This window comes from Seriola dumerili, unplaced genomic scaffold, assembly GCF_002260705.1.
Source record: "Seriola dumerili isolate Sdu_G_001 unplaced genomic scaffold, Sdu_1.0 BDQW01000242.1, whole genome shotgun sequence".
NCBI lineage: Eukaryota > Metazoa > Chordata > Actinopteri > Carangiformes > Carangidae > Seriola > Seriola dumerili.
The window spans coordinates 821287-848497 of NW_019174497.1; the positions used below are offsets into that span (position 1 = coordinate 821287).

General features: G+C 41.0%; 3 protein-coding genes across 3 annotated transcripts; 2 read left to right on the top strand and 1 right to left on the bottom strand.

The window, feature by feature from the left end:
* Positions 1 to 555: 555 nt before the first annotated feature.
* LOC111229719 (amyloid-beta A4 precursor protein-binding family A member 2-like) lies at positions 556 to 7019 on the top strand. The gene is made up of 11 exons (XM_022756175.1): positions 556 to 1790; positions 2023 to 2127; positions 2377 to 2416; positions 2510 to 2655; positions 3241 to 3327; positions 3412 to 3600; positions 3771 to 3950; positions 4112 to 4324; positions 5083 to 5202; positions 5362 to 5502; positions 6280 to 7019. The coding sequence occupies exons 1-11, from the start codon at positions 567 to 569 to the stop codon at positions 6349 to 6351; spliced, it is 2517 nt and encodes an 838-aa protein (XP_022611896.1). The 5' UTR covers positions 556 to 566; the 3' UTR covers positions 6352 to 7019.
* A 581-nt stretch (positions 7020 to 7600) lies between these two features.
* LOC111229876 (dual oxidase maturation factor 1-like) lies at positions 7601 to 9467 on the bottom strand. The gene is made up of 7 exons (XM_022756375.1): positions 9321 to 9467; positions 9060 to 9117; positions 8832 to 8966; positions 8453 to 8660; positions 8129 to 8343; positions 7834 to 8024; positions 7601 to 7643 (listed from the first exon to the last, which is right to left on the bottom strand). Exons 1-7 carry the CDS (start codon positions 9465 to 9467, stop codon positions 7632 to 7634), a joined length of 966 nt encoding a protein of 321 aa, XP_022612096.1. The 3' UTR covers positions 7601 to 7631.
* Positions 9468 to 10546: 1079 nt separating this feature from the next.
* On the top strand, positions 10547 to 23404 carry duox1 (dual oxidase 1). The gene is made up of 32 exons (XM_022756220.1): positions 10547 to 10613; positions 10727 to 10810; positions 11190 to 11354; positions 11896 to 12083; positions 12278 to 12479; positions 13527 to 13693; positions 14143 to 14206; positions 14599 to 14695; positions 14828 to 14918; positions 15318 to 15420; positions 15535 to 15707; positions 15820 to 15995; positions 16590 to 16708; positions 16795 to 16932; positions 17026 to 17139; positions 17462 to 17664; positions 17897 to 18082; positions 18319 to 18544; positions 19144 to 19237; positions 19341 to 19516; positions 19607 to 19676; positions 20259 to 20437; positions 20544 to 20774; positions 20905 to 21004; positions 21087 to 21136; positions 21245 to 21372; positions 21488 to 21641; positions 21823 to 22055; positions 22152 to 22310; positions 22429 to 22584; positions 23039 to 23167; positions 23282 to 23404. The coding sequence occupies exons 1-32, from the start codon at positions 10547 to 10549 to the stop codon at positions 23402 to 23404; spliced, it is 4545 nt and encodes a 1514-aa protein (XP_022611941.1).
* The last annotated feature ends 3807 nt before the right edge of the window (positions 23405 to 27211 follow it).

Below are 27211 nucleotides of genomic sequence, written 5' to 3' on the forward strand. Positions count from 1 at the left end.
CATGTGGGTGTTGATGATGTAGAAATAATGGATGAATGTAAATTTTATGACTTAAACAAGAGGCTACTGTTTGTCCTTGAAGCCAGGCTTGTTTCTGTGTGTGTTTAAAGCGTGAAACTAAGCCATTTATCATATCATTTTGTGTAAAAGAATCTTTGACCATAAGTTATTTAAATCTGCTGCAGTGATGTGCTTGGGAGATGCTCTGGTGTGTTGTTGGATAACAAGCGAAGAGGTTGTTTTGTAGCTGAAATGAAATCTTAATGGATAAATAATTTGTGTATTTACAGAGGAGAGAGAGGCGTACCCTGTGATAGTTAATTTCTACAGTATGTTTGTTCCATTGAAGAAATTCCTTTAAGCTCACTTATAAAACGTATGATTTGTTCAGTGATTTTTAATATGAGGAAAAAGGCAGCAGGAGCTTGTAGAGAGTATCAAAGAAGATGTGCTATTGAAAATGTCAAGTGAAAATTTACAGATATCATAATGCAAGTATTTGAAAAATAACACTATTATCTATTAATATTCACAGGGTTGAGGGTAGTGGGCTTACAGGGCCAGTTATGGCTCATGGTAAGAGGCCAGGAACCATTTCCAAAATATTGGCTCCCAGCCCTCCACCGTGCCCCGGTCCAGGACTCACAAAACAGAGTGAAGAGGAGCAGCGAGGTTTGGTGAGGGAGGCCTCTGAGCAAGCACCTTGCGCCTTGAAAGATGATAACAATGACCAACTGACTGCTTCTGCTTCTGCAAACCACTATTACATGAGTTGTGACCCTAGTCCTGAGGACATGGAGGACACCTGCTCCGAGTACGACAACGTGGGCTCCGATGTGGAGCAGGATTATGATGAGGTGCTGCATTTGAACAGAGAGGGCGTGGTGGACATGAGGTACTACAAGCAGTACTGTCCTGAGGATGGTGGCTATATAAAGCATGCAGTAGGTGATAATATTAATGAGAACAGCAGTGCTGTCGACCAGTTCACTCCCAGAGCTCGTCATGGCACAGAAATAAGTGAGGGATCACAATCTGACACTAAGCCTCACAAGACGGGCCATCGCTTTAGGTCACATTGTGCCCCGGTTGCTGGGGATGAAGCAGAGAGGGAGGTGGGAAAGGGCCAGGAGAATAGGTTCTTCTTCAGTGACGGAGATGAGATAGAAGAGGTGCTGGATGGGGCCAAATTTATAGAGGATTTAGAGGAGACAGAGAACAGTGTTCAAAGACCGACCAGCCTTTATCAGGGCAATGATAATGAAAGAATTAGAAAGGGAGGTGATGAAAGGGAAAGAGAAGATGACATTCGAGTTACAAGAAACCATAATATTCAAGGAGCCAGTAAGAAGTGTGAGTCATCTCACATGGGTTCAAAGGAGAAGGAGAGGCAGGGCAAAGGACGAGGGAGGAGGGCAACGGGAGAGGACGTTGAGCATATTGTTTCTGGGATCAAAGGATGCATGACCAACAGCACTGAGCAGCGTCTAAAGACTTCGTCAAAGGACTGCAAAAAGGCCGCTGTGCGGACCAAAGCTAGACCTGGTTCCAGTAAGCAACATCCTCCTCCCCCCCCACCTCCTCATTCCCATGCTCAGTCACCTGCCGAGACCCAAAAGGGCCAGCCTCGCAGAGAGACTCCTCCTGTTCCCAGACCCAGTCCCTCCTCTGCTAACAGCCAGGAGAACGAACCCAGGGTTATCAAGCCATCGCTGGCTCCTCAACACACACCGGAACAACAGAGGGAGCCTCTTGAGGAGAGGCAGAGACAGCCAGAGAAACCCCAGCAGGTACGTATTGCAAATGGGGCAGATCTTTGTCAGATCTCATCCCCTGTGGCTTGTGTTTCTTTAATGTTTGTGCCCAGTCTACCATCACTGTATCCCAGAGTGAATTAAGTAAGATTTTAATTAAATGCTTTGCCACAAATAGTCTTTGTCCCCTTTCCCCTGTGGGATTATCATCTACATAGGACAAAATTTCAGACTTGCTCAAGTTAAAGCGGATGGTTTTGTACAACAGGTTGAGAAGCCAAGCACAGCCATGATGCCTGAGGACGTGCCAGAGCAGGCGAGGAGGCCTCAGTGTCCAGAGCTCATCCCTGCAGAGGAGACCAACACACCCAAGGTGAAGATGTATTACACAGCAGCAGGTTTCAGCCAAGATATCTGATTTCTCAAAGATGTAAATCAACAACTTTAAATTTATGACCATGTAACTTAGTCTGTCTTCTTCTATCTTTATAATTTCATTTTTCACACTTGAGTTTTTGTAACCACTATACATGGGAAACAACACCCACAGATATTTTTTATTAACATTAAGATGTATGCACGTGAAGTCTAACTAATAATATATTAACTTTTTTTTTTAAAGAAAACACAGGAGGCTACTTCTTTCCCCAGCTTTGAGGATGGTAAATATCTCTGAATATTCTTACATTTTATAGTTTTCTATGCAGCCAAATACAGTGTCTCACAACAAGAGCCTTTTGTTTTACTTTGCACAGTCCCAGGTCCCTGTGAGCCTGAGGATCTTATTGATGGGATCATCTTTGCTGCTAACTACCTTGGCTGCACTCAGGTGTTGTCTGATAAAAATCCATCCAAGTCTGTTCGCATGTCCCAGGCCCATGAAGCTGTCAGTCATATCAAGGTAATCTGCCTCTTTAGGGAGACAGTTGTTAACATCCATTGATTTTTCTTTTCTTTTTTACAGGTATTTAAATCTGCTTTCTTCCTAATAGCCTGTCTCAAAAATGTAGGAACAGACTTAAAATAAATTTGGGGAACAGATTAGTTTTGGGTTCAGGGGAAATTGATTAGATTTCGGTGGTGTTTTGGATCTGGGATCCTCTTAAGCCTTTTTTTAATGCCTTTAAAGCTTTAGCTATCAAAGGAACAGGGATACAGACTTGATTCCAAATCCTAAAGGCGTGTTTTCAGGTTTAAGAAATCGAAATTGGTGTATTTGTAAGATACTTGCTCAGCACTGGCGGAGGTTCAATCAATGAACGGGGTTTTCAAGTGTATAGCTGTATCTCTATTGCCACGTGAACTATTTATGAAAGGTTGACTGTGCAGTTGATTCCTTTTTTGACCACACGGTGGAGCTGTTGTATTTCTTTTTTGCTTACCTCCCCATGTCAGTGTGTGACAGTCATCTGAAAGTTTGAAATGTGAGATTAAATTACAGAAAAATGAAATGTCTCACTAAAGCAATATGTCATTTATTTAAAAGAGCCAAGATGAAGACTCTCAAATGATGACAGAGGTGGACCTGTTTATCTCCACTAAAGCTGTCAAAGTGCTGAATGCTGACACGCAGGTGAGTAACTCTTAGATCTTTGTGTGTTTCATCTGTTTTCAGACATAATGAGCAATGGTTGTTTTTTCTTTTTGCTCCACACAGGAGACAATGATGGACAGTGCCTTGCGTACCATCTCCTATATCGCCGACATTGGCAGCATTGTGGTTCTGATGGCTCGGAGACGCATGTCTCAGGCTTCATCAGAAGATTTTTCTCCCGAGTCTCCAGATTCTACCAGTGAAGGGAAGACTCAGTACAGGATGATCTGTTATGTCTTTGAGTCAGAGGATGTGAGTGTTTGCTGCTTAACTATGCATAGATTTTTAGTTATGGGTTTATACTTTTAGATATTTATTCTGTGGTCACTTAAACCAATGTGATCTTTCTCACCTCCTTGCTGTTGTCAACTGGGATAGCCTTTCTGCTGAGTAGTTTTCCCCAAACGCTCCCCTTCCCATAGGCACAGCTCATCGCACAGTCCATTGGTCAGGCCTTTAGCGTGGCCTACAGAGAATTCCTGCGAGCCAACGGCATCAACCCGACCGACCTGAGCCAGAAACAATACAGTGACATCATCAACTCCCAGGAAATGTACCACGATGACCTCGTCCATTTCTCAAACTCAGACAACTGTAAAGAGGTGTGACATTTTTTTATTTGGCAGCAGGTGAAATGTGGATGATGGATTTACATTAACATAAGTATGGCTTTACCAGAAGCTCACAAATGTCATAAATATGGGCATGTGAAATTTAAAATGTGTTTGAAAAGGAATTAGGAAATGCTTTTCCTGCTTTCCAGCTGTATGTGGAGAAGCAGAAAGGGGAGAGCCTCGGTGTGGTAATCGTGGAGTCCGGTTGGGGATCTATTCTGCCCACCGTCATCCTTGCCAGTATGCTGAACAGCGGCCCTGCAGCTCGCTCTGGAAAACTCAGTGTTGGAGACCAGATTATGTCCATTAATGACACTAGCCTGGTGGGGCTGCCGTTGGCCACCTGTCAGGGCATCATCAAGGTACAGAGTATATCAGGGAGCTCTTGTTAGTCTTTGTAGATATTAAGTGTTAAACCAGTCTTGATGATACGTGGGAATGGCACGGTGGCTTACTCGTCATAGATAACAAAAATATTATTTTCATCTATGTAAGGGTTTTTTGCCACACTGCAGCCTCTGATGACCCTCAAAATGATAAAATGGATGACAAAACAGACACATGAACAAATGTTTGATTTAATCATGAAACCATACCATCCTAGATGAGTTTTTCCATCCACATAATCATGCAAAAACAAACTTAACTTAATTAACTGACTTCACTTGACTGTGCCCTTCAGCTACAAGCCCATTGTTCCATACATATGATGTACATTTTTTAAAAAATAATGAAAAATATGTGCTTTTATTTTGAAATAAAGGCTAAATAATTTTAGTCTTGTCAGCGAACTACTAAAAATGGTGTAAATAGTGCAGTTATTGCAGACTCTTTTCAGTCGTGGATTTGTCTTTAGCAGGACGGTATCTTGATATCTCAAGACCAACTTGAGGGAATTTCTTCAGATTTGCCACTAACGTTCACTTAAAGACGAACTGATTAGACTTTGGCTGTGAAAAGTCAAAGGCCAAGGTCACTGTGACATCACAATGTTCTGCAAAAACACATGTGGCCATTATTCAATGCTCTAACTCAGGAAGGGGACATTGTGATCATATTTCCTGCAACATGGCTGGTTTGGCGGAGGCAAGGTGGTAATTCTAGTTTTGATATGTTCCAGGGTCTCAAGAATCAGGTGAAGGTAAAGCTGAGTATTGTAAGCTGCCCTCCTGTCACCACTGTCCTCATCAAGAGACCTGATCTCAAGTTCCAGCTCGGCTTCAGTGTTCAGAATGGCATTGTGAGTAAGCCCTTGTCAGTGAGTAAATGTTACACCAACCTTTAGGTTGAAGCTCGAAATTTATGGTTGCCAACTTCTGAAGAGCACCACTGTTTTTTAAGAGTGATGGTTGTGCTATACAATGTATGCAGTTACATAGTGTCTTTTTCACACCCTCAGATCTGCAGTCTGATGAGAGGTGGCATTGCAGAGCGAGGCGGTGTTCGTGTTGGACACAGAATCATTGAAATAAATGGTCAGAGTGTTGTTGCCATGGCACATGAGAAGATTGTTCAAACCTTGTCTGTCTCAGTGGGTGAGGTAAGAACTCTTCATGCCACAAGATGGCAATTTACAAAGATTACTGCACCACACAAATCACTGAGCCATACAGGCCTTTTAAAGATATAGCTACAAATTAGATTAGTTTGAGAATGGTTCAGATCCCAGATTATTGCATACATACAGTTCCACACCTGCATTTAATCAATAAATGAAATCAATAAAAGTCCTTGGTGAAAATGGCACAGTTAGATATTTAAATCTTTGTGGAAAAAGCTGACTTCTGAGTAGTGCAACCGATGAAAGTTAATTGTTTGTGAAGTCTTAGTTGGCCACAATTTGTAATTCTGTTTCTAGCAAACTGTCAACGTCAGGAAACTAATTTATTTACTTCAGCTCAAATCCATTAATTAAAGTGCATATCTTCATCTACACAAAAGGAGAAGTATGTCATTTTGGAAATTGCACTTATTTGTTATCTTCTTTCTTGAGTTAGATAAGGAGATCTCTACCAAACATTCTTGATCTGCTCCACTACTCACACTTTTCACCAGCTATTAACATACTGGGAATTTGTTTTTGTGTGTGAATTTCCCTAGATTTCTCCCAGTATGCACTGTATGTCAGTAAAAGCCATAAAAGCCCATTATTTGTCTGTAGTGGATCCAAGTTCTCTTCTGACTTCTCTGGTGGCTCAGAAGGGAGTAAATTAGGTCTGGATTCAAGCGATGTGAATTACGATGGTGCTTCTATAAATGGGCTCTTAAGTTGAGAGTGTAATTGTCCCTGCTCCTCTCACCTCTGCCTCTCTGCCAGATCAACATGAAGACAATGCCCGCTGTGATGTTCAGACTGCTGACGGGACAGGAGACGCCTATCTACATATAGAGACCCTGCATGGATCAGCCCACTGTAGCGCTGCATGTCTGGCGGTGTGAAGACGACGGACAGATGATAAGACAGGTGGCTCAGTGGGACGAGGAGAATTTATTTTTCTATCATTTTATTTTTTCGGCCTCTTGTTGCAATGCTGTAAAGAACATCCAGTTCTCATTTTCAGGTTTTATCTCGAATTACATTGTCATAATGGCCTTACAATGTGAATGCTCTGTCTGTAGTACTGTATGTGAGTTTCTGGTGTTGAAGAGAAGTAGCTTTAAGGTCATGATTATTTTCTTATGAAGAGATAAATTAGTACATTTATTTTTTATTTAGTCATTTTTATAATGTGTATGGAGTTTAAAAAATGTACTTCTACTGTAAATACTTTGGATTACTCAAGGACTTGATTGGAAAGGCCATATTACTCCTACAGTATATGCATGTTATTATGAAGAATTACTGACCAGGGATTAATTCTCAATCTGACATGATAATCTATTACAGTAAGTATTAAAAGAAGATAATAATATGCTGTACAAAGGCACTAAACTATGTGTATTATGGTGACGCTGAAGGCCAAAGACACACCGACTTTTCAAAGACATACAGTATGGGTGATCATTACCTTTACCAGAGCGTACAAGAATGTATCAAAATATACATTACTGAATGAATGTAATGTTAAAAGACACTAAAAATACAAACTCACTGCTGAACACTTGTTTGTTTTCATTTTATTAAGGTGTTACTGCAAAAAAAGTGTTACCCATAAACAGATAAGACAATAAAAAACATTTGCTTGGTTTAGAGAAGATTCAGTTGACCTTTCACAGGCTGTTTCCTTTTGTATATTCACATTTATTTGGACCCTCAGAAGCTGTGAAATGAACTAATAATTACACTGTAAAAGTTAATGTAATGTAATAATGACACTGCTCACAAATTAAATCGCCCATTGGCAACGTGCATGCACTGCAAGAAATCCTACAGAGGCTATCAAACATAAAAATAATTGAAATCAAACAAACGAGTTGAACAGTGACAGACCTATAATCCATATTAATCAGTGTATATACATATTGTATAGATCCCATACAACTTCATATATTCTATTTACAACTACTGCAACATGACAATAAACTATTTACACTTAAATTGTTTAACACATAACACTCACAGGCTCACATACAATAGATAATTAAACCAGACACTCCTTCTGTAACACATTCAGCAAAAATATCTTCAAGTATTGGCTGGAAAAGCTCCCGAGGGAACCCTGGATAGATTCATATATGTTCCTGAAACAGAAATAAAAATGATCATAGTCAATGAGCAGCATAATTCTTTTAAATTATTTGTAGATGTAAAAGTTTAGCCAAAATGGTAGTGATTCTTAAATCCATTTACAAGCGGCCAAATGTTGATAGGATCTTTGTTACGAGTCAAGAGGAAGCGCAGTATTACAGTATCTTAATTCAAAGAACTTACTGTGGTGACTTTCGATGTCAGTGGTGAAATTGTCACTCCATCAAGGAAAGCTGAATTCAGGTAGCCCTCTCCATAAGAAACGTCCTCATCTTCGTAATTGTCGACACCACTGCTGAAAGCTTCTTTCATCTTCTCTGGTATCAGAAAGTTAAACAGCACCACCAGAACCCCAATGATGGTGCACAGAACACCTGGAAATCATCTCAGTTAGTAGAGATCACTACCCCCAGGAGGCTTTGTATGTCAGTCAGAAGTACAAAACATCTGAAATCAATGTGCAGTTTATTATCGTTACCTGTAGCCAGAGCCAGCCAGAATGAATGGCTGTATTCTGTTTCAAAGGAGTCAGTCCCTATGGAGAAAACACACTGCGGCACATTCATGATGGTGGAGAAGGAGGCCATGGAGAAGAAGATGAAGGCAGCAGTGGCCACCATCATGTACCCAGCGTACAGAATGACCGGCATGGAGAACAGGATGTTGGCAAGCATCCAGCAGCAAAATGCAGTCCTGTGAAAGTGTGCTGCCATTTTAATTTCCGCTATATTTTTTTAATGATTATCTGCTGAAATCAACAGTATCGTATTACAACTTCATACTGTGAGTCATATGTACTTACCAAAGAGTTGCAGAGGCGTATCTTCCAGAGAAGCTGTACTTAAAGATGAGTCCACATGGGCTGCTCAGAGTGAATTTCTCAGCAATATACAGGATGGGATTGGGTAAACCTTTCTCCAGAGCTTCCTCGTACTCCTCTTCAATAGTGTCATGCCAGCTGAACATCTCATTGTAGTCAATGGTCTCATTGAACTGTACAACAGGATTGCCTGAGAGAGAGAGAAGAAATGCAAACTCATGTACATGCAATATGACCTAAAGTTCATATACAAGACAGGTAAAATGACTTGTTACACAAACTGAGCAGAGTATCTTAATAAAACATGTAGGGTATCAGCATATGAATGTACTGTACATTACATCTACACAGAGTGACTCACCCTTCAGTGTAACGTTAATGCCGTACAGTCCAACATGCAGGCCGACCTCTGCGTTAACCACTGCGTTACTGAAAGACTTGTAGGTGGCATTAGTGGTCATTCTGGCCTCAGCCCAGTCGTTAGTGAAGTTGAGCGCTGCAGGAAAAGAACAAAAATGTTTATCGTGATACCAGTAAACAGAAATATCTGTGATTTATTCAACAACGATGATAAGAACACAGAACTCACCCACTATAACCGCACCTATGAACAAGCTGATAATTATCCTAAACATCCAGAACAGCCTCTGATTGAAAGGGAAGTAACAGAATAAAGATTATTTTTGATGCTTAGCATAAAAAAGGTGAGAACAAGTAAATTAAAGCATTGAAATACATATATACGTATTTTTCACTCTTACAAACCATCCTGAGAAGCACAAAGGGAGATAGCAATTCTGAGGTTTTGTGTTTGCAGTGAGTAATAGTTTATCTGATAGGTTGCACTCACCGACTTCCCTCGTATCCCTGGCAGAATGACAAGGAGACTGACTGCTAGCACAAGGAAGACCAGAATAATGGTGAGCAAGCTGCCACTGAAGATGAAGGAGGTCCTTTGTAGAGGGTAGAATGGGTAAATGTCATCGTAGAAAGTCATCTTAGCTCCTGATCTTAGGGACGCAGCTGAGACTAGACAGTGTAACAGAGAAGACAGTGTTAGTGGCCGGGTTCTCAATTTCCTCCAGATGCAGAGATAGCAGCTCTTGTTTCTTACAGTAGATAAGAAATGGGACATTATTACCACTATGTAACATTGCACATGATTAAGTGCAAGTATGTCTAACTGATGCAATAGTATTGAACCTTCCTTGGCACTGTGTATCTTTATTGCAAAGAAAGAAATGCATCAGTATGATGCACAAAGAAATACAATTCTATACATCCATTTGACCTGTCAGTGTAATATAAATAGGTACTTTTAACATGGCTCCATCCTGATTCTAATGCATGCTTTTGAACCTACATGAATAGGAGCGTTTCAAAGAGTCTAATAAAGCCAATCAATGGAATAGAGAAAAGGTGAAACCCAAAGGAGGTCTCTTACCTGAAAGTTGAAAGATGAGGACTGGGAGTCAAGTGTGAATGTTGAGGGAACATACACTTCTTTTATACCACTGGTCCCCTTTGTGTCACTGAGGGGGGAGGATGCATTAACTGGAATGCTGTGGAATAGAGGTGTGACCCAGAGATGATGACCATTCCCATCTGGGCGACACAGGTCACATGAAGTTTGTGATAAGCTCTGCAACACATGTTGTCTTTAGTATTGCACCATTCTTCACCTGCACCTGTGCTCCTACTACTTTCCAGCCTCTAAGGTAAGACTCAGCTATTTCATCTGATTCTTTTATGGGCTAGTGCAAGCCAATTCAACAAAACACAAGATTACCAAAGAGGAGAGAGAGCATATCTAGAGTTTATAGACAAAAAGGAACAGTACCAAAGTTTTGTGAAGTTTGTGCTGTTCATTTAATGAGCTTTTGAATCAGACTTGCTGGCTTTTGTTTTTAATTTCTGCCAAACCAGCTTTTGGCCATAAATAGGCTACTTTACATTACACGGAAATCTGACCGATATATAACAGTAAATGTTTCTTACCTTCACCTTTTCTTCAGCTCTCAGAAGCCCTTCGCTCCTCTTGGCTGGGGACTGAGCTGAGGAGCATCTCCCGCATCAATGGATTTGCGTAAAAAGCTTTGGAGTATCTGCGCCATGGTTGCCATGGTGCTCATTGTCAGTGAACGTGAGTAGACGACTGGTGTACTTCATGTTCACCTCACTCAACTCAGTTAACGCAGGAAAATCAAGGTAAGAAGAAACCTGTTTAACTGTTTAAACCTGACATGTGTTGAACAGATTCTCGCGGTGAAATAACCTGGGAGGTTCCTCGCTTTGACGGCTGGTACAACAGTCTGGGATATCCCAGACGCGGGGCTGTCGGTAAGTCACAGAGTGAGCAAAACGTGCAGCAGGAGCAGTTCACCCTGCCAACAGCACACTAGCTCACTGCACTCTGTGTGTGTGTGTGTGTGTGTGTGTGTGTGTGTGTGTGTGTGTGTGTGTGTGTGTGTGTGTGTGTGTGTTCTCACCTTGTCCGTCTCGTGCCCGCGCATTACTGGGACGGAGTCTACCAGCCTGTCCATGAGCCGCTGCTGCCAAACCCCCGCAGGCTAAGTAGGCTGCTGGCCCGGGGGCCCTCAGGTCTGCCCTCAACGCGCAACCAGACCGTGCTCTCTCTCTTCTTTGGTGTGTTGTGTGAGTGTGTGTGTGTGTGTGTGTGTGTGTGTGTGTGTGTGTGTGTGCGCGCGCGCTCGCGCAGGCTCTCACCTTGTCCGTCTCGTGCCCGCGCATTACTGGGACGGAGTCTACCAGCCTGTCCATGAGCCGCTGCTGCCAAACCCCCGCAGGCTAAGTAGGCTGCTGGCCCGGGGGCCCTCAGGTCTGCCCTCAACGCGCAACCAGACCGTGCTCTCTCTCTTCTTTGGTAAATATGTTGCATTTTGTTGAACTGGCCTGAACTAGCTTGTAAAAGGATTAGCCTAAGTGTGTGAAATTGGGATATAAGCCAAAAGCACTGTTCCAGCAGGAGTTTTAATAAACTACCAACTGATATTATCAGACCCTTATTACCGAAATGCAGGTGCAACACAGGTGTAACCTTTAAAGCAATTAAATGGTGAATAATACAAGAATACCCTTTCTGGTGTGTATGGAAGAGTTGTATTGCGTGGCAAACTTAAAATAGAATTACGAAATTGCAAATGACAAAATCAGAAAAATATCACTGATTAAAGATAAAATTGATTTTGTGTAGGCCTTGGCTTTATTGGCAGATATTGGCAGATATCAGTAATATGGCAAGATGTATTCTCCTAAGTTTTCTTGGTATGTCTATGACTGAATGTTCTCCAGTGTTGCACTCCCGTCTGATTCCCTGTTTTATAACAATCAATGATGATATATTCATTTAATAGTGTAGCTGGTAATGACTTTTTGAAGTAATTAACCTTTCCTGAACTTTTCAGGTTATCATGTTACTTTTGAAATTTTTGACTCAAGAACTCCTGGGTGTCCACCTGAGTTCATGAACATCCCAGTCCCACAAGGCGACCCAGTATTTGACCCGACTGCCACCGGAAAAGTCCTGCTGCCCTTCCAGAGAGGACCATGGGAAAAGGAGTCTGGACAGAGTCCCAGTAACCCTCGCACACAGGTGCTGATTGTTGACTCTTATCAATATGAAATAACTTATTTGTTAATGCTATCACCAAACTCCAGCCTCCAGAAACATTCAGGATATGTGAACACTAGTAAGTTAAGAACTGTAACAGTTCAGGCAGTTGTCGAGGACACGTTACATTGTGTTGAAGTGTAATAATTTGAGAAACACAAATACAACACATGCAGGTCAACTTGGTGACAGCGTGGATAGATGGCAGCTCCATCTATGGCCCCTCCACGTCCTGGTCTGACTCCCTGAGAAGCTTCTCACGAGGGCTCTTGACTACAGGCTCTGAGTGGAACATGCCAAAACAGGGAGGAGGACGCAATCTCATGTGGAGCGCTGCGGACCCCTCTACAGGAGAACATGGACCCCAAGGCCTCTATGGTGAAACATGTTACATTTTAAACTTCTGACCTGCACCAAACACTGTTAGCAAAGAATTCATTTTACTGAGTACCTGACATGTCAGGGGAGCTGGTTGTTGCAGAAAAATCCACTAAACTGACTCCTCCGGTATGTCATTGATTAAAGGAATAATTAACTCAAAAGCACCATCAAACATAATTTACTCATAAGCTTGAGTGCCAAGCCCCAAAACTCAACGACAACAATGTCTCTCTCCAAGTAGAGTTGTTCATAATAATCTACAGTTCTGTCTGTGAGCATTTAAAATAGTAATTTTCAATGAAAGGAAGTCATTATTATTATCATTTAGTAACTTTTCAGCATTTTAAACATCACAAACTAGTTGAGATTGTACATGATAGATCTCCAAATCTTATCAAATCACACTCATGTGTTTGTTTGTCTGAACTATACGTTTAAACCCCCCGTTATCTGTTCTCTGTTTTCGTACTGTATGTGGCATTACCCACCCAATCGATACTGCAAGCTGCTGAAAACAAACAGCAAGAATTTCTTACAAATATTATTTCACAGAGTCTGCTTTGATCAGGGTTGCAGCCTGTGAGACTGAGTCAAGAGAGGCCCAGCCTGACGTGTGTTATGACTCTTTAATTATTGTGTAAATGGCTTCTCACACTCACCACAGTAAATCCCTCTCTCTATAGCAAAGAAGATGCCGTACAGGTGTCATGAAACCAGTGTTTTGTTGCTTGTGTTGTTGAAGGTGTGTACTTATTATCTGGGGTGGAGGCGGTGGATCTTCTCCTGTTGTGACAGCTCTGTAGAAAAACAAACAGCCAAATTATCGTTCCATTAGTGGTCAGAGATCTTCATCAATCAATGCAATGGGAGTGCAGCGCTATACCGATAAGGTGCAGAAAATCTGTGAATTTTGGGAGTTTCCTGTACAAGAAAACATTATATATACAGCCTAGTCTCTGTTTATTGTGTCATGACCATAGTGATGTTATTTCACATGATGTAATCAAAGAATTCTCATCGTTTTTTACCATCTTCTTTGTCTAGAGTTGGGAAATGCCTGGGCCAATGAGAACATGTTCACGGCAGCAGAGGGGATTATCTGGTTTCGCTACCACAATTATGTAGCCTCCAAACTGCATGAGGAACACCGAGATTGGTCAGACGAAAAGCTGTTTCAAAACGCCAGGAAGACGGTTGTGGCCACATTCCAGGTAGAAGGAAAAGTCTCCATGTAATCCTCTCGCTGCACAGGTGCTGATTTAATTTGCACTCTGGAAGGAACGAGGTTGCATCAACGCCAGGTGGTCGTGATTTTATGGATGAAATTGATGGTTTTAGTTTAGGGTGAATGCATCATCTCCGACTTGTAGAGTCTGTAGAGTCTCTCCTCTGCAAGAACAGCCCTGAACAACATTACCCACACTTAGTTGACAACAGTTAACAAACTATTTAAGTCACATCAAATCCAAAATAGAAAGCTACACTCATAAAATTACAATTTATATATCAAGAAACTATCTAAAAACAATAAAGATATATATAATATAGAATCATCAAAGCGTATTCTGTCATGTTCATTTCTTCCCTCTCTGAAATAGTTTAAGTTGTGTGGATTCAAAAAGGCTGTGATAACTTTTATCCCTGCTCTTCCTCCAAACAGAACATTGCTCTCTACGAATGGCTGCCTGGATATCTGGGAGACAAAAAGCTTCCTCCTTACCCAGGTAAGTATCAGCCAGAGTGCATGTGCGTACAAGTGGAGGGGAGCGGGTAATGCACCAGTGACCACAAGCCGTGGTGAGGTGAGCTATCGCTGGCGGTGTTTGACAAGTATGTGCTCTGTCAGCAAAGCATCACCCGAGTCTCCCTCTTCTGCTGAATAAGCACCCGCAGCTGAAGAAAGTTAAAGGGACAATGGTCAGATGACCCCATCACCTTAATCACTCTTCATCTTTGAATCTCTGCTGCTTTTGTTGTCTCACTTTGGATGATGATGTACTGGAGGAGGTTTGCATGCACCGGGATTCTTTATAACTCAGCTTGTAGATCACCATGTTACTTCTCTTGTCACCCTCATTCTGTTGTTTTGCATTAGAACTGTTTTATTTGTACACAGGTTACCAGAAGTTTGTTGATCCTGGGATCTCTCCAGAGTTTCAGGCTGCTGCCATACGATTTGGTATCACTATGGCCCCACCTGGTGTTTACATGAGGTAGTGATTCTTTTTCTCCTCATGGCACATTGTGAAAAATCAAAGCTCACTATTGTCAGTGTGCTGCTGTGGACAGTGTCAAACACAATCATGCAGTAAAAATATAGTCTATTGCATTAACTCTCCTTACAGAAACAGAACCTGCCAATTTCGGGAGATTATCAACATAGATGGCAGCTTATCACCAGCAATGCGTCTTTGTAACAGCTTTTGGAAGCGTCAGGTACATAACGCTCATACTTAACTTACAAACTTTACTCATACTGCATTTTTCATAACGGTGCAAGGATGAATTTGATTTAATTATTTAATTACAATCATTTTACTTTTATTTCTGTAGAGAAAAAAAATAACAAATATATATACAGTCAGTCTTAACATGAATAATACATTTCTCTTTGATAAATTCATGTTATAGTTAGTGCATGCATAATGTTATCAAGGGTGTTTCTTTTGAATCTTGTGGATCTCTTAAAGATTCTTTAAGGATAGGATGAGGAAATACTGCTGATGGTGGTTTTCTTCAAAGAACTGGTGTCGTCAGCTTGTACTTTTTTGATACCTGTTAGAGAGAGGAGATATTTGTATATTATATATTAATACTGTGGCTTTTTATTTCCAGAGACCCAATGTGAAGACAAGCCAGGATGTAGACGACCTCCTCATGGGCATGGCTTCTCAGATTGCAGAGAGAGAAGACAACATTGTTGTGGAGGACCTGAGAGGTTTTGATCTGTCTTTTTCAGTTCTCTACATATCAATCTCTGATACTTATTCAAGTTATGATTCAAGTTATAATTGGTATATTCACTGTTCTGATGTGATTTATACCTTGATAGACTACATGTACGGACCCCTAAGGTTCACCCGGACTGATCTGGTGGCCTTAACCATCCAGAGAGGAAGAGACTTTGGCCTGCGAAGTTACGCTGAGGTCAGAAAAGCTCTGGATCTGCCTTCTGTAAAAACATTTGAGGACATAAATCCTGCGCTCAACAGCACCAACCCACAGGTAAAAACTGCAGTCTCTCAAGCAGACAGTTTCTTTAACAAAGACTGATCAAACATGAACTGCATAGAAAAGTTGAACAATAACTCTGTGAATTAAACTATCTTGTGTACAGTTGCTCCACAATGTTGCAGAACTGTATAACAGAGACATCTCAAAACTGGAGCTCTTCCCTGGAGGACTGCTGGAGTCTCTCGACGGTCCAGGTCCAGTTTTCTCCGCCATAATCTTGGACCAGTTTGAACGCATCAGAAATGGAGACCGCTTCTGGTTCGAGAACAAACAGAATGGGTAAGCTCCCCTCTGAGTAATTTGGGAATTAATATTATTCATTTAAAACCTCGGGAGATGCTTCGAGGGAGAACCCTGATTTTCAATGGTGCCAAGGTACAGATATACAATGAATGACAAAAAAAAAAGAATACATGGCTATAATAATTAAAACAAGGTAAAGTAACAATGTTTAAAAGCAAAAGAAATAAGAGATAGGAAAAAATGAATAAACAAGAACAATAAGAATAAGGACAATTAAAAAATTAAAAGCAATGACAGTTGCAATCAATAAAATTAACAATTAATTACCTTGGAATTGCCTCTGGGGTATTAATGAGGTCAACTTAAAGTTTTTTAAAGTATATTCCAAGTATGTGGGGCACAGTAACAAAAAGCAGATCCTCCTAACTTTAAGAATTTTTGGCAGCTGAGCTTGAGCCATCTCTGTGATCGATTAAAATGGCTTCTAATATACAGTAGAAATAACTGTATTATAGTTTTAATCCTACTGTAGTCTTTGATTGATCTCATTGTATTGTATGTGGCAGTTCCATCCATTTATACCACATGTCAGTTCACCGCAGGCTTTTACTCACTTTGGTCTTTTTCCAGTTTGTTCACAGATGAGGAGATCCAGGCCATCCGCAACATGACGTTTTTTGACGTCCTTGTTGCAGTCACCAGTGCAGAGGCCACAGATATACAGAATAATGTCTTCTTCTGGAAAGATGGTACAATATACAACGTGTGTATCATACAAATAGATCACTCTTGAATCTAAAAAAATAACTAAAAAACAATCTCTCTGTTACCTTAGGTGACCCCTGTCCTCAGCCCACACAGCTGAACGCATCAATGCTATACCCCTGCACTAATGCTACCAAACTTAATTACTTTGATGGGAGTAAAGCTGGCTTTGGGATATTTATCATTGTTCTGTTCCTCTTTCCTGTTGGTCAGTATCATGCTCACAAAATTCCTTTGGCACTGTAATAATACTCATACCACAGAAATCACAGTTTGATCAGCTTTTATTTTGCCTTCACAGTGAGTTTTCTAGTGGCCGTTATGGTGGCATATCTCCGCAAGTACAGGTACAGAAAGTTCCAGAGAAGAAGGAAAGCTGGTCCCAAAGCAGAGGAGCCAGCTGTGGGAATCACTGGTATGAATCACTGTGGGACTGAAGAATCCTGCTAATACTTTATTTGTAGTGTCCAGTTTTAATAAAAACATAATATCTATCAGTCTGATTTTACAACTAACTCATTGTTAATTATCATCAGACAAGACTAGACAAGACTCAAATAATAGTTGACATTAGATTCATTAAAAACACTTGACAAGCTGAACAACAACAAACTAACATACATATCAGTGACATGGGTGACAGTGAAAGTGAAATGCCTTTGCTATTGTCTCTACTGCCAGTATCTACTGTTATTTTTGGGTCCACCACCTATTTTCATTCTGCCTTTGCTCTCCAGCCTACGAGTGGCAGGGCCATAAAAAACCTCTGCATCCAGTCAGCGTGGAGGTCGATGAGAAAAGGGGGCTGCAGGTCTTTGACAGATCTGGGTCTTCTCTGCGCTACCTCTTTCTGGGCGACCAGGACTACGTTGATGTCCGTCTCTCCAACGACTGTCACCGGAAAGCGCTGCTGCTCAAAGTACCCAAAGAGTATGACCTGGTGCGTAGCTGGAAATGGGAGGGGATGGTTTACAACTTCAGAGTTTGATCTGAAAATGCAGCTGAAGTGTGATTTGAGATTGAAGAAAAAACAGTTCCAAAGAGTGTTGTTGGTGGTGGTGCAAGCATGTGCAGCCAAATACTGTGTTCACAACTGAGATTGTTTGAAGCTTATTCAAATCAAGCGCTTTCACTTTCTCACTTACACTGATGTCATCTGTTCGCACGTCCAGGTGCTGTTTTTTGATGACGAGAGCAAACGTACAGCATTCTTGAAGCATCTGCGCCCAGCGGTGACAGATATCGGGCAGGAGATTAGAGTGAAGGAGATGAGGGAGAAGGAACTGCTGAAGGAGACTTTAACCAAAGAGCAGAGGGCTCAGATTGTGGAAACTTTCATTCGACACGCTTTCTCTAAGGTACCGTCAACCTCTGGATGTTTACCTCATCCTCTGCTCTGTTACAGCAGCAGCAGCTTTAAGCTCAGCCACAAAATGTCGTCAAACCTTGTTTGAGGTCAATTTAGGTCCAACCTCAAGTCAAAAGAGCTAATTGATGGTCTTGGTGACATCATCTGTGACGATAACCTCAGCTGTCGTCAGTGATATTACTAATGACACTATGGTGACAATGACACTGTCCCTCTGCTGCACAGGTCTTGGAAATAGAGAAGTGTGATGCTGGTGACATGAGTAGCATTTCCCATGAGAAAGCCAGAGAGGTTCTCCAGTGCGAGCTGACAGCATCAGAGTTTGCTGATGCTCTGGGCGTCAAGCCTGACTCTTTATTTGTGGACTCCATGTTCACACTAGCTGATAAAGATGGAAACGGTTACCTCTCCTTCCAAGAGTTTCTTGATGTGATGGTTATCTTTATGAAAGGTAAAAAAAAAAACCTTGATTATTCTAATTCTTTGGGTCTCCAGGTGTCACATAGGCGCCACATAATGCATATGTAACATGAAAATCTACAAATGCCAAACGAGAGATGGAGTGAATTACTTTGAGGTTTGATTATTTTTAAGTTAATTTAAAAGATCAAAACTGGTGCTATTATATTAGTAATGAATACTTTTTCTGGCTGAGAATTTGTGCAGATATTTTCCATCTTAAATTTCTCTCCATTTTTAGATTAAAAATCCTTCCAATTCAGGGTTTTGTTAATTTATACGAGAGTGGAAAAGCCTCTGAAAAAGAATTAAGACAATCATGTGAAACCTCCTACTGAATCTAATAATAATCGGTTTCATTTTGGTGGGTTAGCAGCTCTCTAGAGACAATCTACTGTAACTATTCAGCTACATATAAAAACTAATTTACAAAATACATAAACTAACAATTAATGAAATCAGGCAGCTTGTAATGAGAAGTGGACTACATGAATGGCAGATGAGATGTCTGATGTTTAGTAGTGGCAGAGCAGTAAACAGTATAAGCTATTGATGATATGTGTTTATTTATTTATTTATTTATTTATCCAGGGTCTCCTGAGGAAAAATCCAAACTGATGTTTTCCATGAACGACATTAGTGGAACTGGCTTCTTGTCAAAAGAAGAATTTGCCAGGATGCTCAGGTTCGATCGCCTGTGGTTTTTTTTTTTGTGCCCGAACCTCCTGATTTTCTTTTGTTTGTTTGTTTGTTTGATGGGATGTTTTCACCCTTTCAATGTGCTGCAGTTCTTTCATTGAAATCTCCAATGGTGGCCTGTCAAAGAGCCAGGCAGAGGATGGCATCAAGGCCATGATGAAGGCTGCAGGGTTTGATGACAAGGAGAAAATCTCATGGCAGGACTTCCATTTCCTCCTGCAGGACCATGAGAAGGAGCTTCAGTTTGCTCAACTAAATGTCAAAGGTTGCACAAAGTTTTGTCTAAGATCTAAGATTTTTTTTTATACTCTCTCTGACCTTGTGTGATGAATCAGTGCATCTGCTATGTGTGCAGGGATGGAGAAACAGGGGAAGAAGCGGCTTAGTCGAGACCATAGAGTGTCCTTCATCTGTCCAGCAAACAGGTAAGAGAGCAGGACACACAGTCATTTGTCATCCAGATCACTAATGCAACAATTGTTGCTTATCACTATGGACAAAACAATGACACACTGTAACTTTTCATTCTTGTGATGATTGTTTCCAGGCTCACAGTGCGATTTTTGTTCACTTTTTGTTTGCAGCAACAACAAGACAGATGGACAGGAGATACGTAAACGGAAAAAGTATGCTCCTGGTTTTATTTTACTGCTCCTGATCTGAGTGGTCTGAGTATCTGAGTGAAGAATGAAGCATATTGAGAAATATAAGATGTTGGACAACTTAAAATAAACAAATACTTATGACTCTTATCATCTTTATTATCTTAATATCGCAGCAGTGTGTGTTTTGTACATGGCGTATTGACACATTAGTACTCTTGCCATATATTTACTATCTCACAGTTTAAACATTGACCTATTTTAAGGTGCTTTTGTGTCAATATACCTTGCTTACTCTACGGTTTTGGTGACCTGAATACGATCAAATACTTCACAGCTAAACGATAGATGGACAGAACACAGAATATTGACTGATTAAAGTTGAATGGATATGAATTTTTTCAGGTCAAGCACCAACACTCCGTATGTGTATGTAAAGCCGAGGCGTGAGCAGTACATAAGGAACCCGGTCCGGCAGAAGATCCAGCATTTCAAACGTTTCATTGAGAATTATCGCCGTCATATCGTCTGCTTCATGATCATATTCGGCATCTCGGCTGGAGTGACGCTCGAAAGATGTTACTGTGAGTGCTCTACATCCTCACTATGTCTTTTTGACGTATTATTGTCGTTCATTGCCCCATTGTATCATACTTCTTGGTCTGACCTGATTAAAAATTCTGTGTTCAGACTACGGTTTGCAGGCTCTATCTTCAGGTCTCCCTGAGACCTCGATGGTTGGCGTCATCGTCTCCCGTGGCTCAGCAGCCGCCATCTCCTTTCTGTTTCCCTACATGCTCCTCACCGTGTGTCGTAACCTCATCACACTGTGCAGAGAGACCTTCCTCAACCGATACATCCCCTTTGATGCCGCCATTGACTTCCATCGCTTTATGGCCATGACTGCCATCATCCTCTCAGGTTGGCGGAGAGAAGGAGAGAGTATTACAGAAATTATAGTTGAGAGTAATGATGGGAAGTTAAGTTTTGATGTCTTCACCTGTACATTATATTTTAAACGCGCTCACTCCTATTTCTGTTCTCGCCATAGTTGTTCATAGTTTGGGTCATGTGGTCAACATCTACATCTTCTCCATCAGTGACCTCAGCATCCTGTCTTGTCTGTTCCCCAAAGTCTTATCCAACAATGGGTATGGCTGAAATATCTGTACACTTTGCAGCAGAGCTATGATATGTGGCATTGAGCTAAATAACAGTCGGTTTTTGTTTTAGGTCTGAACTTCCTCTCAAGTGGTCATGGTGGTTCTTTCAAACTATTCCAGGTATTATAGGAGACTCATGTTACACCTTCAGCAGTTATACAGTACATGGGATGTTTGTACTACTACTCTATAATCCTGTGTTTATGCTCTGCTTTGTCCTTTTCCTAGGAATGACTGGCATCTTGCTTCTTTTTACTTTTTCATTTATGTACGTTTTTGCCTCACACTATTTCCGTCGCATCAGTTTTCGTGGATTTTGGATCACACATTACCTCTATGTTGTTGTGTACATTCTAGTAAGTAGTTTTCTAACTTGAAAATACTCCAGCTTCACTCTGCAGTCAGCTGGCTTTCATTATGAAAAGGCAGTTTTATTAGTGGTGTGATGCTGGCTCTGTTCTCATCCAACAGATTATTATTCATGGCAGCTTTGCCCTCCTCCAGGCGCCCCGTTTCTACATCTATCTGATCCCTCCTGCGCTCCTTTTCCTGCTGGACAAACTAATCAGCTTGAGCAGGAAAAAGGTGGAGATCCCAGTGGTCAGAGCTGAGCTGCTGCCTTCAGGTTACACTTCAGCATCTTCTGGAAAATCACAGTCTTTGAAATATCTCACTGTTCTCAGTCTTTCCTTGGCTTTAGTCTTTGCTAATGAAATTGCAGCATCTTCACTGAACTCACGTAATGTGTGTGTGCATTGTGCATTGTGCATTGGAGTTCATACTTCCCTCGGCTGTCCTACCTGTAGGTGTGACACATCTGGAGTTCAAGCGACCACAGGGCTTCATGTACCGTTCAGGCCAGTGGGTTCGCATAGCGTGCCTGATGTTGGGAGCAGATGAGTACCACCCCTTCACGCTCACGTCAGCCCCTCACGAAGAGACCCTGAGTCTGCACATCCGAGCTGTGGGGCCCTGGACCAGCCAGCTCCGAGAGCTCTACACTGACGAAAGCCTGCTCGAGCTTGGAGCTTATCCAAAGGCAGGTCATCGTGTTATTTTGTGTGTGAACAGTTTCATATATTTCCCCTTTCTGTCTTTTTATGGCATTTATATTCATATTTCATTTATCCCCAAGCTTTACTTGGATGGTCCATTTGGTGAGGGCCATCAGGAGTGGATTGATTTTGAGGTGTCTGTTCTGGTGGGGGGAGGAATTGGAGTCACCCCATTCGCTTCCATCCTCAAAGACCTGGTGTTCAAGTCCTCCGTGAAGTCCAAGATTCAGTGTAAAAAGGTACAGTTTAAACTCAAACATCTATTTAATCTGGAATTCCTCCCAGAAGAATTATTTATTTGCATGAGAAGCTCACTCTATAAACAAACGTTTTCTAACAGTCACTGATTGTTTGAAGGTCTACTTCATCTGGGTGACTCGAACACAGCGTCAGTTTGAGTGGGTGTCAGACATCATCAGGGAGGTGGAGGAGATGGACACCCTGGAGCTGGTCTCTATCCACACGTACATCACTCAGGTGGCCGAGAAGTTCGACCTCCGCACCACCATGCTGGTGAGATCAGCAGTCGCCATTTCAAAGTCTCACAAAAAGTGGACTGACATGCTGCTGAATATTTAACAAACATTCATTTTATTATTGTTATTAATACTAATGGAATAGTTTGACATTTGGGAAAATATGGTCAGAGGTTTTCTTGCTAAGAGATGCTCGTTCAGTATGAAGCTGTAGCCAGTTACTTTAGCTTAGCATAAAGACTGGAAACGGGGAAACAGCTAACCTGGGTCTGTGTGAACGTAACAAAATCTGCCTGCCAGCACCTCTAAAGATTGATTACCATGTTATATCTTGTTTGTTTAATCCGTACAAAAAGTCTCAGCCCTCGGCAAAGTCTCGGCAAGATATTTCCCAAAATGCTTCAGAAAATGTTGAATTGTTCCTTTAACATTATATAATACTGGAAACCACTAATGAATTCCTCCCTGTTGTCTTTATAATGTGTGGACAGTACGTGTGTGAGCGCCACTTTCAGAAGGTGTGGAACCGCAGTCTCTTCACTGGCCTGCGATCCGTCACCCACTTCGGCCGTCCGCCCTTCGTGTCCTTTTTCAGCTCCCTGCAGGAAGTTCACCCCGAGGTCAGCCCTTTCATTTACCTTCATCTACCATCTAACAGTACACATACCTGAACAAAATGAAGAAAATGTTGTAAAGGAATTCTAAAAGTTTTAAATTTGTAATACTATCTGAAGGTGGATAAGATCGGCGTATTCAGCTGTGGACCACCTGGACTGACCAAGAACGTGGAGAAAGCTTGCCAGCAGATGAACAAGAGGGATCAGGCTCATTTCATGCATCACTATGAGAACTTCTAACTTGTCCTCAGCACTGGACGGCTCTACATGGTTACAGAGGGAATGATGAGCCACGTTACACCGGAGAATACAAGTTACCGCAGCAGTTAATGAGAAATACTCTTCCACACACAATCACAGAGCCGATGTAGGAAGTTAAGAGTTTACGTAATATTGAATATTGAAGTGAAAGATACTTGTTGCCTACTTATTAGATATGTCTACTTCTTTACACCTTTATTTTCTAATCACGGATATTATTGTTACGTTAATTTCAATCAGTCTAGGATGGGAAATTTAATTTCATATTTCACAAAAATAAGGGATTGTATTCATAATGTATGTCAAAACATTATAATCGCCATGCTTCATGTGAGTGATTTTTTTGTTTGTTTGTTTTGTTTTGTTTGCTGTTTGATTCAGAAATGGAGCAAGTGGAGCTCTCACGTTTCTAAGATCATGAGTTATGATTTTATGTTATGAATTTCTTGTGCTTTGTGTTAAATATCTGGAACAAATAAATAAAATATTTGCAACACTGTCATGTCTGTCAGTGTGTCTGTCCCAAAGCAGAAACATTGTGTCACACTCAGCTCATACATAAAACACTGGCTTTCAGTGTTATGTCTTTGTTGTGGGACATTAGATTATGTAAGGACCTGTGGGGTTTTGTGCACTTGAAGTTCACTAAGTTCTGCTGTTGGCTCCTTCTGATGCCTTGAAGCTTTTGGACTACAGTTACACGTGAATTAACCCAAACTAAATTTGATTTGCTGGTTGAGTGATAAACCAGGCAGCTCCTCCATCCAGAGGAAGAATGACAAATATTGATTTTCCACAGGGAGCTGTACAGTCTCTTTGGTGCTGCATGAATGTAATTATTGTTTTTATCAGACATCATATTGCAACAAACAGCACAGTCTGAAAAAATGAGCTGTACACGTGCGTTTGCTCCTCAGATACACTTGAGATAACAAAAGAAGGGTGTATGCAGAGAGAGATTTAATGAACTGGGTCAATATTATGGCAGTTCAGTGAAACTTTCCCGGCAGGAGACACAAGTACTGAGGACGTGTCTTTGAGCAAGGCACTGACCCACTTATGACTCCAGAGGTGCCATGAAGTTTCCTGTGTACAAAAAAAAATGGAAATGAAAACGTCCATAATGACATTGACATGACAGCAATTTTCCAATCACACTAGTTTCAACTACAGGAATCAGTCTGCAAGCTGAACAATTTCATTTTTCTTTACCTATTTACTCAGGGAAGTTTCACTGAGAGCAAAACTCTCATTTTCAGGAACGCCCTGCTCCTTTCACACAGTTACACATATTCACACCTGGCAGCTGCTGCGTTTAGCACCGCCTTTTAACCCACTGAGCTTTGCTCACCTCAGCAGGTGAGGTGAGAGAGGGGTAAGCACTGCTATTTTCTTTTCCCAAAACAGATTTATTGCGACAGTCTAGCTGGCGACCTTCTTGTGACGAGCCCAACTAATAAGATGATGTACTTTTCCACTGTATGACACCGAAATTAACATGAGACTCACTGTTTTATCACATTCAGGCAATTTAACAATAAATTCAGATCAGTTCAGATTTACTATCCCACAGAATGGTTTTGTTTTGTAGCATAAAACCCAAAAACATGAAACATAAACACAATAAACCAAATGAAGTGAACTGGAGACGTTAGACGTGCTGGAACTGTATTCACAAAATGTTGGCAGGGTGGAAAGAACAGAAAAAACAACCCTTATTGACCGTTATTTCGAGGTGGTTAGTCCCAATGCTGATACTGTAGTCACACCAGCTGAACTACTCTTATTGTGTTATGTATTTGTTGCCGGATACAAACCTTGTATAACTAAAATTAGCCGAATTGATTGTATTACTGTTAATATTGGATTTTATTTTGAGGTAGTGGTGGTGCATTAGCAGACTGTCTGAAATCACCAAGATGAAAACTGCAGGTTCTGACTGCTTTGTATGGGCACCCACAGTCAGGTGGCTTACATTTAAGTTTATTCTGTGTAAACATGTGTATTGGCTGTCTGAAGAAATCTCCTGGAGGTTTCATCTTGCTCAGCATGTGCTGGGCATCTATGGGTTTCACACCAGTAAGGCTGCTACTCGCATTATGTGAAGCCAATAGGATTGATTCCACTCTCTGTTGTCTCCTTGCATGGATGAAATCTTGTCACGGTTTTCCTATAAAGCTGGCTCTTCTCAAAAGCTGAGCGCAGACAGGAAATTATTGTGCAGTCAGTGACTGAAACCGGTGATTAAAGGGATCTTCGATCTGGTGCAGGAGAGAAGAAAGTTTATCGTACAGTGGTCTGCGATAAAAGAAAAGGTTTTTCTTTGGTGGGATTTTTGATAAAATAGGTTTGTATGTAATCTAAGATTTGATGATAATCTTCCCTGGAAAACCTGTGCACAATAATACAATAAGTCAGAAGTGGAATTACTTCCTTTTACTAGGCACATACTTACTGTAAATTGCTGGCAGATATCGAACAATTCTCAGCATCAAGAGGAATCTGGCATGGAATCAGAATTATTGTGCAGGTCAAATAAAAAATAACTACATATTTGTTTTACATTGGCTCTACTTTCTTGAGTGCTCTGCTTTTTTTCTATTCTTATCTGTATGCAGTTGTTTTGTGCGTGCTATGACTCAGTTTTCCAACTGTCATAATTATAATCTCAATTAATCCAATCTAATCTTATCAAATATTCCTTTTTGTTCTCTGATATACAAATGCACTAACAAACAAATATAGTTAAGATTTGGTCAGGTCGGTGGATCAGATGGTTCATGGACGTACCAAGTACCTGCTGTGTTCCCTTGTTGTTAAAATCTGGACCACATCCTTTTCCAGATACAGTATGATTCCTTTATTTATCTCTTCCTTTCTCTTTACTGTGCACGTGTTTGATAAAAGACAAACATTACATTTCAAATAAAATAATAAGCCATAATGGTTTTTCCTCACTGTTCATTTGTCATGCATCAATGTGTTATCTTATGAGGTGACAGTCCTGCCAGGTAGTAGTTCAGACAGAGAAAAAGAGGCAGGGTCGCAGGTGAGGCCTCGACTTGTAACAACGTGATTATAAGAGTAAATCTAAATATCTGTTTTGTATTACATTGAGGTGGCACTAGTCTACTAAGAGGCCTGTTAAGCACTGAATCATACATGGCTTTAATAAGGTTTCATGAGATGGAAATTGTGGTCAGAAGTCTATCATTAATGCAAAAAGCTTCAGTTTACAGGGGCATCCCCTGCAGACCGTACCAGTGTCAAGATCAAAGCTACGCCCTTGACAAAGTGCTTACAACAAGTCAAACAGAAGTTGACTCATAAAGCCAGTAAGTTGCTCTCCTGTATGACTAACTCAACTTTCAAGAAATAAAAACAAATTAAAACCAATTTATATGCCAGTATTTAGAAAATGGATAAAGGCACAACCCAGGAAGATCAAGACTTTTACTGTCAGCTGCATAACAGGGGAGCCTTATCTGAACAGCAAGTACAGCAAGACTTCAAGCCAGACCTTGAGATCAGGATCATTAATATTAGAACATATTACTGATAATTGACAAGCCTTTTGTTTATTTTATCACAGAAGGAATATTTTGTTTACAACTTTCATTTGGAAATCTTTAGGCCTACATAGATAACAAAGACATTACACAATATTCATACTGAACACCAGGTACTGTTCATACAACAAAAACAGCAAATCCCTCTTGGGGCATATGGCAAGATCCAGAATGAGAAAATGTTTGCTGTGAATTGCTGCTGTTCAGATGCACATAA